At 45.8% G+C, this 15258-nt stretch overlaps 1 protein-coding gene across 1 annotated transcript in view; it reads left to right on the top strand.

Annotated features, from left to right (window-relative positions):
* Positions 1-4418: 4418 nt before the first annotated feature.
* The window catches only part of LOC124411507 (homeobox protein SIX3), a 32016-nt gene continuing 21176 nt past the window's right edge, over positions 4419-15258 (top strand). Inside the window, exon 1 of the mRNA XM_046890654.1 lies at positions 4419-5302. Within this exon, the coding sequence (XP_046746610.1) occupies positions 4662-5302 (641 nt within the window). The 5' untranslated portion in view covers positions 4419-4661. The remainder of the gene's footprint in view (positions 5303-15258) is intronic.

Below are 15258 nucleotides of genomic sequence, written 5' to 3'. Positions count from 1 at the left end.
AAAGGAGGACTTCCTTGGCGCCACTCTTCTCAAATCTCAAACCAGACCCAGCATCCCCACGCGTTATGCTTCGGCAGCAATTATTTTCAACCCTCAGCTCCATCCCGGCTCGATAAAAAAGGAGAAGAAAAAGGTGAATCGTCATCCGATTGTCTCCAACGTGATGATCAGTGTTCTGAGAAGGTTTTCAAAACTGTTAATACTTGTGTGAATACTGAAAAGAAAAATGAATACGTTGATACAAAGCGAATCGGAACATGGCTGCCGTCGGTGACAATTTTACTCCACCTCGCGACTTTGACACCAGTTTATAACCAGCGACTTTCAGATTTTGGCACGATCAAGGTTTTCTATAATTTTCTACCGTTGGCACGTTTAAAGAATGTGTATAGAACCCAAATCCAGACAAAAGTGAAACCGTAATCCGTGAATCAAATTTTTATCACTTCGCGCATCATTGCGCCATGTTTGTCACTGCTTGTCAGACAAATTTGAAAACAAATATATTAACGTTTTTTGTCCCGAAAGGAAGGGACGCGCGGAGGCTGCGTAAACCATTAAATTCTCATGACGGGACGGTTGCGTGACGAGAGGAAGAGGATCACACCCCATTAGTACGCCGTTCAATAATAATGGCACCACGCATTAGCCCGCGCGGACACATCACCCATATTGTTACCCTACGCTCGCGATGGTAGAATGCGAGAGTATTACAACGGTGTAAGCGTAGATACCTACCCGCCGAGTCCTGCCTTCACCCTTACTTCGCCCATAGATGCAGGGTGTACCTACCCAAACAACAACCTCGAGCATGAAGGCCGGTATTAGCGGGGAACATACACGTAGAATTAGAGAGCCCAGAGCGAAGCTAGGAAAGGAGAGGAGAGAAGAGGAGAGGAGAAAATATCTGGATGCCGTAAAAATCGGACAGGATTATCCCACAGCGATACACCGAACGATCCCAGCCCCATTGTGGACCCCAAGGTGTCGTGCATGTCGTACACAAGTTTCCCCCTACTGTATGGGCGGCAACGTTCATCAATATGCCGGATTCACGGTTACACGTCGAAGGAATCCATCTCACCCGTTCGATTTTATTTTTCTATCATTTCCTGCGTTCCGAACACGGAATAAAAGGTCTGCTAGGAGGATAATCGAATTGCGAGATGAGACGTGTGTTTTTCACGCATTTGTATAAAACGTTATGCGGAAATCGTCCTGATTCATAAAGTCAGTCGGCTGCGTACAGCTGCAGTAGCTTAATGCATGTCGCAGTTGCAGGGTACTTATACTATAGCTACCTATTCTTGAAGCCTATCGAGGTGATCCTCTACTGTCAGAATTTACCTGTTTCAAATTCGTATCGAATTTCATCGTCATTGTCGCCAGCGTGCTCATGATATCGCTGACAGATTATTTTCATACTAAGCGCGAAATGTACGAGTTATATACGCCATATTGAGTCGTCTGACGACGATCGCCTATCTCTTTTGCTTACTGTTATATACAGCCAGCGATGCGACTTGAAAGAACAAAATGCCGGTTAGACTAGAGCCTCTTTAAAGTTACTCGAAGAGAACCTTTAAACCAGACCATCAAAGTCCGTGAAGAAAATAGCTCTGTATAATGAGTTACTATCAGCGTTTCACAGTGTCAATTCTCTCGGTATTGGAAGCCAAAGAAGAGAAAAATTTAACCTGCACGAGTACAGAACGAGATTTCTAGTTTGAAAGTCGATTGTGTACCTGCAATATACCTAAATTCTAACCGAAGTCGCAGAGACTGAAAAGTTTTAGAACTTAAAGTGGGTAATCCATTTTCTGATAACGGTGCAACAAAGCTGTTATAATAAGGACACAGCTACGAGACTGCGGAGAAACGGAATTGACGTCGGGAATTTCCCATGCCGTGGCTAATACCCGTCGTCGTACCAAAGCTGTATATAGTTCTAGTGAATGCGACCACCAGCCAATGACTAATTGGCCCCAATACCGAGCGGGGTTTAGGTGTAGGTACGCTGCACTGTGCATGCACCAACCTAGACTTGGGCATCCTCTTGACCCTCGGTGCAGGGTAAGTACCTAGCCATGTATACATACCTGAGGATAAATACGATGGACGCACGACCGTCCGTAGACACCTCGATCAGGATGACGGCGTCCCGCAGAGTCCTGCTGGTACCTCAGTGTCTTCTTAACAACTCGAAGGACCCCCCGCGATTGTCCTCACATTTGGGAAAACCCAGAATGAAAAACGACCTCACGGAAGCGAGAAAGAGCTTCGGAGATTAAGTATTACAACTTGTGTAAAAAAGTTCGGCGGCCATTTTACCCTGAGTACATACATACTTGGAGTCGTACCTTTTCTCGCAGCGTCGAAGTAAATTGAAGATGTGATGTAGCGTCGTTTGCACAATCGGAACATACGTTCCTGTTTAAATACGCACATTCCGTGAGAGTACAAAGCCTGAAGAGACCGAACCACCAAGGATAGGTACAAAATGCGCCGGCGGCGCTCGACAACTTTCAATAAGCCCTGAAGAACGCTTCTGCGCTATCACCTGCCACGCCGTGGCAAAATTCTTGCATATTACGATCAAGGTGCGAGAAATCTCGCATTCGATTGCTTACTTTGAATTTCCTGAATACGGCATACACTAGCTTACAGAATTGTCACATAACCTTATTCCTTCATGGTTTCCATTAATCCTGATGAAAGAATGAAAACCGACTCTGCAAACGTCCTTGAATAGGGGAGTAATTTTCACTTCTCAAACATCTCGGTATCTCTGGCAGGGTGGCTGTACAGGTTGCCCGAAAGATATCTCGTCGGTTGTTTCAGATGCACTTTAAGTGTACCCGCCCAGCGAGCATGTTATATCTACATTGAGCGCAGCACGTATAACGAGTAAGGAAGGCGTGGGTTGTTACTCCGACTTTGCGGGAGAGCCTAGCCGGAGGGATGGATGGATGGATGGTTGGAGTGAGTTTTTGAGGGGAGCCATGGAGCGAGAAGGGGTGGGGGGGGGAGGGGATTCGCCGACGGTATAAACGGGTGGGGATAATTAAACCAACACAAAACTTGTGCGGAGGAAGTGCAGAGAGAGGCGGCATGGGTCGGCGGGGTGGGGAGGGCGGGGGTCGAATAAAGGTTGCCATGGGAACGGGGATGGGATCGGGCCAATCGTGATCCTCTTTGTGGGCGTGGCTTGGTATTGGCCGGCGTTTTTGAGGAGTAGGTAGCACCGACTCCTGGTGCCGAGGCTACGATGTGCCGTCCACGGACAAACGTATCATGCAGGGGAGACCCGGGGTAGGGACGACGGCTTGTAAACGAAACCAGTTTGCTATCTGATCCGACCGAAGCAACAGCCCAAAAACTGGACTCTGCAGACCACCGCGCAGCACTACTACGAATTCCTATATCGAAAATCGGATCCGAATCAAAACCAAAAATAATAATGCGCTGACTCCCCCCGCCCCCTACACCCTGGTAACCGCAAGCCTTCCTCAGCCAGTCAAAGAAAAGCAAGAAAACAAAACGAAAAAACTATAAAAAAAAAAATAAATAAAACACACCCGCCCAAGAAAAAAAACGACCGTATAAAAATCGAAATCAATAACGAAAAAACGAGTAAATAAGTAGATATAAAACGATAAATAAACGTGAATAATCCAGGTAAAATTGATCGATACTTGTATCAATGAGTGAACGTGTTGTTGTTTGTTGTCTGTTGGTTCATCGTAGAGGCGAGTTTTTGTTCCGTCTCTCTTTTCGTAAAACGTGGCAGTGAAGTTCGTTGATCGTTTCAAGGTGCGGGGAGGATGAAGAGGAAGAATGAGGAAAAAATTTAAGCGAGTCAGGATGTGAGTGAGAATTGAATTCGAAGAAGTGATCGGAACTGTTTTGGGACGTAAATTGAAGAACGGAAATTAAAGGTGTTTGCAAGAGTGTTTGAACGGTTATTAATTGAAAGATGGAAAGGTAGTTGTCATTTAGGGATTGTTACACAGTGAAACATTTGTCAGTGCGATGGTTAACGGATGTTCAAGAACTTTATGGAAACTTTAGTGATTGAGAAATTACGGATCACCGATAATATACCACAAATGCGAAGCTCTAGAGGAAGTCTTACAAAATATTGTGTAATCCGGCGGACTGTAGAATGCGGAGATTATGATATCGCTGTTAAAGTGACTTTAACGCCGCGGGAAAAGCCGCTGCGTCGTAAACAGGAATTCATAATTCCGAGTAAAATTACTAGAAGAAATCAAACGAAGAGAAAAAAAAATGATCACGTACTAAGCCGAGTGTAACATGAAAATTTTAATAATCCATAACACCCTTAGCGAAAACTAATTCTCTTCAACTTTTTCCCCATGTGCCGAGATCGTTGATACGAATCGAAAAAAAGTTCATCGATAAACATTACCATAAAAATATAAAGTTTCTGGAACCACCTACGAGCCCGGATGAATTTTTGAAAGCGTCCCGAAAAAAGGCCTCCGGATCAAGTCGCGTTCAGCCAACTGCAATTCCGATAAATTCTCGATCTCGAGGAAGCGAATCGGCATTTGGCGGCGAGATTCCCGTTCCCCGAATGAATTTTGACTGTCGCTAAAAACCGGGAGGCCAGGGCGCAACCAGCAACAAGAACCGAGATGTCAGCCGTCGCTCCAGCTGGTACTGGAAGTGCGACGTCGAACAACAGTGGGCCGATCGTCCCGGCGCCGCTGTTCGCGTTGCCGCTGTCATTCACGGTTGGCCAGGTAGCGACGGTCTGCGAAACGCTCGAGGAAAGCGGTGACATCGAGAGGCTTGCGAGGTTCTTGTGGAGTCTGCCGGTAGCGCATCCGAACATCCAGGAACTGAACCAGAGCGAGGCGGTGCTGAGAGCCAGGGCGATAGTTGCCTACCATTCAGGCCACTTTCGCGAGCTCTACGCGATCCTTGAACGGCATAAATTCACGAAAGATTCGCACGGAAAGCTCCAGGCGATGTGGCTCGAGGCGCACTATCAGGAGGCCGAGAAGCTGCGAGGACGGCCGTTGGGTCCGGTGGACAAGTACAGGGTGAGGAAGAAGTTCCCCCTGCCCAGGACCATCTGGGACGGTGAGCAGAAGACCCACTGCTTCAAGGAGCGCACGAGGTCCTTGCTCAGAGAGTGGTACCTTCAGGATCCTTATCCGAATCCGGGAAAGAAGCGGGAACTCGCCGAAGCGACGGGACTGACACCAACGCAGGTTGGAAACTGGTTCAAGAATCGAAGACAGAGGGACAGAGCTGCCGCCGCTAAGAATCGGTAAGTTTTTCTACGGAGTTTTTGTTTCATTTTTTATTTTTACTTTTTTCTTCTCTTGGTCTTTTGTTAGTCGCTTTCGTTGGACGGTTTTCCGACAACGGCGACGACGGTCTCTTGGGTGGGACATGTGTAAAAACAGTGAACTTCGGAAGTTCAACATGTGTTTTTGAAGAAGCTACTTGTTTCCCTAGTCGCTCACTAGTGTCTCTTTGAAACTGTGTAACCGACTCGCGTTGCTGAAAAACTCGACGAATCTCTGAAAATCAGAAGATGGAATTTACATTTTACCGATTCGACGGTGGAAAAGTATCCAGAGATCGGCTCTCGGTTTTTCAAACATCAAGACGTTGTTTTGTTCCGTGAAGATCATCGTGACTTCAGCGACGTTTCGTTTGGGTTTATCAAATATAGCAAAGTTTTTGATATTCTATTCCAGCTACCGAAGCGGGTATGTGATAAGAGGCATTTCGTTTAAACGATCTACGCATAGGGTGAATATTTGTATCGCTTATAATACGACGTGGAGCGATTAGCGGAGCATTTGATACCAGTTAGCGGTTAGCCAAATTGTTGTTGTTACGACGTTGTGCCGAGCAAACGAGGTGCCTTTGTGGCAGGGTTTTCTCTCTCCGCATCGGTTCGCTCTAGGGACAATCTGGAAGAGGGTTGCGTAATTTCATTTCACCAGAGCCGCCGGGAGGGCCGCGGCTGCCGTCGGTTTGACGATTTTCAAATTACGTCTCTGAAATCGCATTTGGCGGACGAAGCTCCTCACTATCCCTTCATCGTCCCCAATCTCTCCTCGTCTCTGGTTCCGCTTCTGCCTTCCAAGATGAATAGAGAATTCTAAAAACTATAAAGGACTATCTCTCTCGTTTGGTCCTATCTTGTTCAACTCGACATTCAGAAACGTGCCTTAAGTGTAATATCACGCGTTTTACTATCGGACCGTTTACACCTGAGAACTCGCTGCCGGGTGTTCCTTAGAGTGAATCCCCCGCAAGAAGGGCATTAAAGACCGGGTAGCCCGTAGCGCCGTGCTATGGTTTCCATAGATTACCACCTGTCGACTGACTGCCGCTAGTCAGTAGGTAGACAGGTAGGAGGGGGGAGGGTGAGAAAGGGTAGAGATGGTGGGTGGCTAGGTGGATAGACAACTCGGACAAACGCGTGGTAAGCATTTTGCCGGTGGTTTCATTGTCGTGATGTTATATATCAGACCGTTCACTTCTTGTGTTTGGACTCCATCGCTAATGGGCATTCAAAGCGTTAAACGAGCATTGAGTTCAACCCTCTCTTATCTCCGCTCGCTTCTTTCCGCATCAACGGCTGGTTCGGAATTTCCAGACTTGGAAAGTTACCAAAGTCCAAAAAAGAAGAAGAAGCGTAAGACGGTATCTCGCCAAACGGGAATTTGCCGGTTCTATTATCCACTTGGTAAATTAACCGACAGATTTACTGTAGGTACTCTGGGGAAAACCGGGAACGGTAAGCTCGTATAGCCACCCGTGTGTTTCACCATTCGTTGTCCCAAATTACGGGTAGGTACTTACTTACTACATTTCTATGTTACACGCGCTGAAATCGGTGGGGAAAGTTAAATTTACAAGAGACAGCCGGATATACTGAAACACTGTATAAACACTTTTATTTCGATCGGAAAGCGTGCTGTTCAAAAGCACAACGATGACTTGAATTTATCAAGGAAGATTAATACCGGCTGACAAGTGGAAAATTATCTTAGTTTCAAGAGAATAAAAGTAAAGCATCAACCGTAAAACACTAACCAACTTTGAAGTGATAACACAAGATGTCGATGTTCCGATTCTTGTTCACTGCACTGCCGATACAATTCTTCCGAAAGACTTTAAAGCGACCACAGAGCAAAAGTAGGACCCTAATCACTTTCTGGCATTGCTGACGTGTTGAGAAACCTCGGATTCTCTTGAAACTCTAATGTATTGTTAATATCGATGCTCAAACGGAGTGCATTTATTCTTACGAAAGACCTTTCACGATTATGAATGAGTAAAGCTAAAACGCCGTGGGCTTGCCGGGTAAATTTAGGCATTGGCAAAGACCGTCCTTACTGAATCGGTCTTCAAACGAGTCATAAAAACCGTCGATTCGTGTCGTCGATAGTTAGATTCCAATGACACTGTGGCGATGAGTGATCGAGTAAATCATCCTCCAGATTACGAATAGATATTAGATTCAAATTACACGGATATGAGGGGCTGAGCGACGGATCTCGCAGGACCAAAATCGGCAACAAGGTGGGTATTGACGGAAAACAAATCCATGCAGCATACACTACACGAAGTCATCTCACCCCGCTCCGCTCGACGGATTCATCGTATATTTTCGCGGTCCAGCGAGCGAGTTATTCAATATAACCGAACCCAAAAAGCCCCCAAGCAATCTCCAAGCATGAAGCAAGCACCCGCCGCACAGAGAGCAAGAGAGAGAGAGAGAGAGAGAGAGAGAACAAGTAGAGTTGGAGAACCGGGGATGGGGATGTGGAGTCACACACCATCGCACATTCTCCCCAAGCTCTGATCCTCGACACTGGAACGTTGGCATGTGTGCACCGCGTTGAGCTCGGTCAGGTTAGTCGACTTGGATTGGGTCGGGTTTCTCGCTCCCTCCTTCTCCCTCTCTCTCTTCCTCTCTGGGCTGAGTCTGGGCTTCGTGGCGGATGGGTTTTGGCCCGAAGCAACACTGGCTTAGGACAAGGAATGGACTGCCGCTGCCCAGTCTTATCAGATTTTGATAAACTCCCAGGTGTATTAGAAGACTTACCCTTTGCCAGTGTCCCTCGTACCTTCCGGGCCCTCGTCGAATCCTGTGTAAGCGCGTTTTGCAAGACGGTCGGTGATACGTGGACCTGTAAGGGCATATGCAAAAATACCAGTCAATTAATTTATCATCAAAGCATCAACACATGGGGTATATATGGTGCAGGATAACGTTCATCATCATCGGTCGTCATTAGCGCTTCTCGCTTCGAGCCACGATGACACCTGCGCTATAGCACGAGTTCCCCGTGATAAATGACACCCCCGTTAATATAATTTTTTTCCTCACTCTCCCTTATTAATTACTCCGCCTAACCGCGTCCCGCACCCGTCTCAGTTTTTAATCATTTTGAGATCCGGCGCGCGTTTCTTGTAGTACAGACCGCGTGCAGTTGGATGAAAAATAAATTCCAAAAACAACAGAACCGCCGGTAGATTTGGAACTACAAGCGTGTGGCTGCAGGTTCGCGTTTTATTTTTCTCTCTTTCTACGTTCGCCATGTTGTATATATATATATATATAGGTATACGAAGTCGGTAGAATGACGAGAATAAGAAGGGGCGTTTGGTTGATATCGCCACTACCGGTCAAACAATACGAATCGATGGTGGTTAACGATTACTTTTTCCATCGTCAAAGGGCGCGGGTTGGAAATCATCGTCCAGAATTCCCGCGCGTTAGCTAAACAAAGAACCCCGGCCACTATTGACGGCCTATATAATGTAATCCATCACGAGGCTTCCACGGGACAGGTTGCTATTAATTCAGACCACATATTCTCCCTAAATCAATACGGTACAACACCAACAAATTTACCCCATTACACGACCTCCTTCTCTCCCCCGTCGTATATTACGAACCAAGAAAAATGACCGCCCACCGCTTAATAGATTGTGAAATAATTAGCCACCTTTATTCACCCACCTGGACAACTGCTTCGGCGGACAGGAGGAAACAAGAGAAACAACCCTCGAGACCATCGCGAGTAATTGCCCGCAGGGAGGAAACCTTTCCGTGTCCATCAATTCCGCCAATTCCTCCACGTCTTAAGTCGTAGAAAAGTTGTTTCCGCCCCGGCAGAGTTCATCGTCAGCTGTCACCAGCTTTCGTCGACAGAATCGCGAGACTGTTACACACACGCCGTTTATGTTTCACGTCCGCGGATCGTGATGCGTTGAGTTGTTTTCACGCCAACCCCACGGGGCGCTTCTCGCAACCCCCGCCGGCTGTTCTGGTCCGGCGGCACCTCGATGGGGCGAAAGGTTAGGGCGGGGAATATTGGACCACAAGCAACTAATTTGTCTCGTATATACGTAATACTGGTACAATATCGATTCGGTTCAGCTCCGCGAGTAGAGGTTGGCATTATTGTACCTACCTCGAAGCATTTGGCGTGCGTTTGGCAATTCTATTTCATGTTCCATTCCACGCACCCGATTCCATTCTACCGCGATCATCTCAGATCCCGCTTTGTTCCTTTTCGTGCTTAAGTATCCGTGCCCACCTAACCCCACGTTTCATATATATCTATGTATATATATATATATATATATATATAGATATATGATATTGTTTTCTCACCCCGACGAAGGGTTTCTGGCGAAAAAAAATTATTCCATCAGTTGTGCAATATTCTTTATGTTTCTAATATTGTTTATATATATATATCAACTGGTAGGATGAAAGAATGAGATGAGCTTGCCCCCCTGCATCGAGCTTTTATCATGGCGCGTCAGTCAGTTCTTTTGTTTTGGTCGAAATAAACGAGCGTCGGATCACAGAGAGCGAGCAGGGTGACCGATGGTCGATTGTTATACCGGAGGCGAGAGACATAATAATCGGTGCTCATTAGCGGCAGAGGTATTATGAGTAGTGAAAGAATCGTGATAGAGACGACGAAAATAGGAGAGATCGAGGACGGATGAGTGTGTGTGTGAGAGAGGGAGAGAGAGAGGGAGAGAGGAATTAGGTGGTAAGAAAAAAATGAAAGAAAACAAAGGAAAGATAAAGCCCGAGGCCGGGTAAGAAATAAGGAGAAAAGATTCGAGGCGTTGAAAGGAGTACTCAGCGCATAAAAGGGTCATAAGGTAACCGATACCTTCCATCGACATTGTTCTTGGAATAGAATGAAATATCGTGGATGCCGCGACGGCGGGAAAGGGACGAGGAGCGAGGCCTACCGACGCGTTAGGCGTTTTGCTTTCGTATATTAGAACCTTCCATATTAATCATGCTCCGTCGCACGAGACCGCCTAGAAGCTGCAGCCTCTCTCTCTTCTCTCTCGGTCTCTCTCATTGGGACCGAGAAAGAACAGCTCCCCTCGTACTGCAGTGTGTCCGAAAGTAAAGGCCGAGTGAAGAGAAATATGAAAACGAAAAAGCAACTTCTCAAGGAAACAAAGGAACGTCTTGCACCATTCTAATTACACGCATGATTTTCTTCACAGAATAACAACCAGACAGCGTCTACGCGAGGTACATGATCGGCTTCATCGAGAAGCCGAAAAAACTTAAGACTAGGAGCAATAGAGAGAGGAAGAAAAAGAGAGAGAGAACACAGTGAAACAACTCGAATCGTTTGATGTTCTACCTGTGATGATCTTATCGATGTATAGCTTTCAGGGTCTACGGAAAATAAAGCAACGACTTACTCTAGCTATCTTATTATTAAATCCATCGACGATGTATTCTTGATAAAGCATATAATGAATAAGACATTAGGAAGTATACTTATGAGAACTATGAGAAAACACGTGACTAGGTCTCAACGCACGTTTGGAGAGTGATCTTCTATCTGTTATTTTATTTTTTTTTTTTTATTTTTTTTTTTTACAACCCGCGTGTTCTTGATAACGTTCAAGACTTTGTAAATGGTAGGAAAAAGGTGTGAAACGAATTGGATGGGATCAGGTTCTTCCTTGTCCTAAGTTGTAGAGCGTACCGTTTGTTCGAAAGTAAATATCGTATCGTCGTTCGACACGCGAGTTAGAAGTTGGCCTGAAATGCGTTCAAGTGTCGTTTTCTGGAGAAAGCTAGGGGTTATTGCAGGGGATATTCGCCGGTGTAATGCTCCTCGTTATCTGGGCTCGTTAGGGATCGCTGGACCGAGTTCACGTCTCGGAACCTGACACTGCGCATTATCTCATCGATAACCCGGACTGCCGTCGACTGGTCGCTAATTACTGAGATTGAGACATTAGCCTGGCAGGCTAATGACTCGTCTTCTCACCCCGAAGAATATTGCACGTATCGATTTTTCACCGTGGCCGAGAGTAGTGGACTTCTCCTCTGTTCTACAGAGAGAGAGAGAGAAAGAGAGATAGAGACGGAGTTAAATGCGTTGAGATGACTCGAAACAAGGAGCAAAGAAAAACACGCATGCAGAGCGTAAGAGGGCCAAGTGAGTGCCTGATTTATGACAAGTATTATGAAGAAGACCGGGAACCACACTCTGACTGGGCAACGCCTGCACATGCAGAGCGACTCCGATCTGTGTTTACTTGATCAATAGCGGAAGCTTTTAGATAATGACTGGCTGCTGTGAGGTTAGTTCAGATGTCTTTACTGGGTCGTTTGGTCCGTCGTCCTATTCTCTTGCGGGATAAACGGTGCTCCGGTGCAGCCTCTCTTACTTACCTGGCTTTACCTGCGTCTCGTCCTCCCAGGTCCGAAGGAACGTGCGTGTATGTAATGCCATCAGCACCTGTGATATAGGGTTCCAACTTCCAGCCAAGAACGTTCGAGATCATGCGGTATCTGGTTACGAGGATTCAGGTACCTACCGATGGTGTTTTCCAAGGACTACCTTATAAAGGGCCTCCGGGCATGAGGGTGTATCAAATGTCCCATGCGGTTTCGTCTATGGTGTCCGCTCCTACCCTCCTCCCTTGTTTCATGGTTAATTAAACAACTGACAATCTGACCGCGGTAGTAAGCGGCCGCCAGGAGGTCCCCGATCTTCACGATATACGGGATGTAATGTGCACGTGTAACACACGTCCGTGGATGTGTGTGGGTGTTCGCCTGTGTGCGGGATAGTAAACAGAAGAAATCTCTTCAACCATGAATGAAGACACCGCGCGGAGGTTCGAGATCCCGAGATGGATACCTTTCGAGATTTTTGGATAACTGACGTGTGTAAGGAAGGACCACGCTATACAATGGTTCCTTGCAGAGCCGATATACGGAGAAGGACACGAAACCGAGCACCCATCTAGCAGTTCATCCCGATTTAACTAAACGATCAATTTCACTACGTGGCCTCTCTTCGTTCGGGAAATTCTTCCTCGGATGACCGTGTTTCGTCTCTTTCTCCTTCTCTTTCTCCTTCTCTTTCTCATGCTGGATACAGAGATGGAGAGAAAGCGCGCGAGACAGAGAAAGAGAATGAAGAATGGGAGGGTGAGAGAGATGGGTTGGGGTAACAAACGACCCGAAGGTGATTTAGCACATAGTCTGAAAAGGAGAGGAGAGGAGACGCGAGCTGGGCCGGATCGCGTCGATGGAGTGTTTTGTTTCGTCGAAGGCACACGTGATTGTTTTATAATTAAGTCGTTACCTGGTAACGTATGGAAGGCGATGATTAATTGTTTTCAAATTGAAAACCCATCTCACGAAAGCGTCTTAATTTCATGAGACGGTTTTCTACAAGCGAGATCATGCTACGCGGACCCACGAATACACACAACCGGGTAATAAGCTAGATCTTTATAGGTATAGGGTGTATATTATATCTCTCTTATGGTAAGAGAGCACGAAGATTGAAAATTCTATCCACGCTGCGCAATCATTACGCGGCAGAATTTATAACTAGATGACCTAATCTGTATTGGATCTTAATCTGGACACCTCGTTCGAATCCAGGCATCACGTCGCGCCGGTTACATCTTCTTCTTCTTCTCCTTCTTCTCCTTCTTCTTCTTCCTTTTCTTATACCATGCAGACATGTGTATACCGATTCTTTATACCGATTCTCGCCTAAACGATTTCCTCCCTCTTCCCTCAGCTCCTCCTCCTTTCCCATTCTCTTTTAAATTCTTGATTTACAAACAGTCTCTCTCTCCTCTCTAGTATTTAGCTGTGTAAACACGTCGGCTTAGCGTGGGGTGCTGCCCTCGGTCCTCCTCTCACACTGCTCCTCATTCCCCCTCTCTCTTTCTCTTTCTCTCGCACTCCCTTCCTCTCCAAAAAGCAAACAGTTTAGCTGGAAACAATTGACTGCAGATTTGAGTGCCGGAACAGACGGACAGGGAACACGTAGAGAGCGAGAAAGAGAGGGAGAGAGTGAATGAGTAAGTGTGAAGTGAAATGATCGAGCGCCTCCGTTGTTCGATTGTTTCTTACACACGTATAGGTTATGTTTTATGCTCGCATGAAAATTGGGCCAAGGAAGAGACAGAGTTGGATAAAAAAGGTAAAGGGTCTTCTCTTGACCGCGAGAGAGTTTGCAGGGTTAAAAAAAAAACAAATACCGCGTAACCTACCGGCGAGTGCAGAGGGAGTAACGGCATATAAGGATGTAGGATAAGGAGTGAACGGAAGGTTCGAAGCTTTTAGCAGGACGTAAAAACAAAACACTATATATCGATTTGATCAGGCGCCGCCCTCCAGGCCACCTCCTCTACCACCATCACCACCACCACCACCAACGTCGCCGAAGAACGATAGGTATTTTCGACGTGTCCCCCGGGAGTTTTGGCCCCGATGGTGAAAACAAGTGACACTCGATTCATCCCCCGCGGAGACTCTCGAGAGTGTATTTTGCTTCGCAGCTCACCCCCACATACACAGCTGCATTCGCTCTTCGTTGGGTCTCGGGGTCAAACAAAACACTATATCGACTTAGCGCGCGCCACCGACAACTTAACTCGAAAGGAGGGAGGGGGGAGGGGGGGGGGATTTTTTTCAATTCAACGATTTTCACGGAATATTAAATTCGCACCGTATTTATAAGCTTCCTTTCGCATTGTCTGCATGTGTACAATCCAAACTCAGATTTCATCCGCGATGGCGTTGATTAAAATTCATTTTGATCAGAGTTGTATTACACATAGATATAGGTAGGTGTAGGTACAAGCTGAAGAGAAGAGCGAAAATTTGTTTTTAAAAAATTAACTTCTCACGGCAGCTCTTGTCTTCTATTGTTATTATTCCTCATGTTTGTTTCAAACGGAATTAAGCCCGCGTGTATATTATACTCGTTTCGTGTCCATGTAAACGTGTGTAGGTACGTCGGTAGGTAGGTAGGTAGGTAGGTAGGTAGGTACCTATATATAAGTATAACACGTTTTTAACGGATTTGAATTCAACCACCGAATACTGCTGCCCGGGTTTTTCTACCTTTGTTCATCCTTTTTTCGTTACCCTTCGCTGCAGGCCCGGGGCGAATTAAATTTCAGATTTATCACGGTAAAACTTTTTCCCAATAACCCGCAACACCGCTCGTCATGTATATACATATACAAACACACATATATATATATATATATATATATATATATGTATGTATACATGTATACACTGTACGAGTATATTATAAATTATAATGTAATTCGGAACACGTATACGTATCCTACGTTGGTTTTCTACGACGTGATACCCTCTTGTATCGCGTGTCAATTAGCCACGGGCTCGGTCGAGTCGCACGTAGAAAGAAATTGCCGCAGTGCTTTCGAAAATAAGGAGGTGCCGAGCATAGCCAGCACGCGTAAACGACATCAGGATGTGTCCATACGGAAGAGGAAAAGAGGAAAAGAAGCAAGAAGCAAGAAGCAAGAAGGATAGAAAAAACACAAATTTCTACCAAACTTTTCGCCGCGCTCTGCATGCAGCATGAGGCAACCTAACATCTACATCGCCTATTTGATTATAACGTGTAGATTCTGCACACGCTCATTGTTCAAGCAACATTTATATTATCGTAAATATTTACTCAACTATACGTTATACGGGCGTTGGTATTACCGAATTTGAAAATGGAGCGTCGAATTGACAGCAGCGGCATATGTACATATAATATCTTACACATGTACATACATACATATATATGTATATATATATATATATATATATATATACACTTGTTGAGAGCGCAGGCATAAACTCAAATAACGATATATTTACCAGCGATATATACATAGTCAATTTTTCTCATATGC

Source organism: Diprion similis, chromosome 10 (genome assembly GCF_021155765.1).
Source record: "Diprion similis isolate iyDipSimi1 chromosome 10, iyDipSimi1.1, whole genome shotgun sequence".
Taxonomy (NCBI): domain Eukaryota; kingdom Metazoa; phylum Arthropoda; class Insecta; order Hymenoptera; family Diprionidae; genus Diprion; species Diprion similis.
Note: the sequence above shows the minus strand (reverse complement) of the source record. Positions and strands in the feature narration are given on the sequence as shown.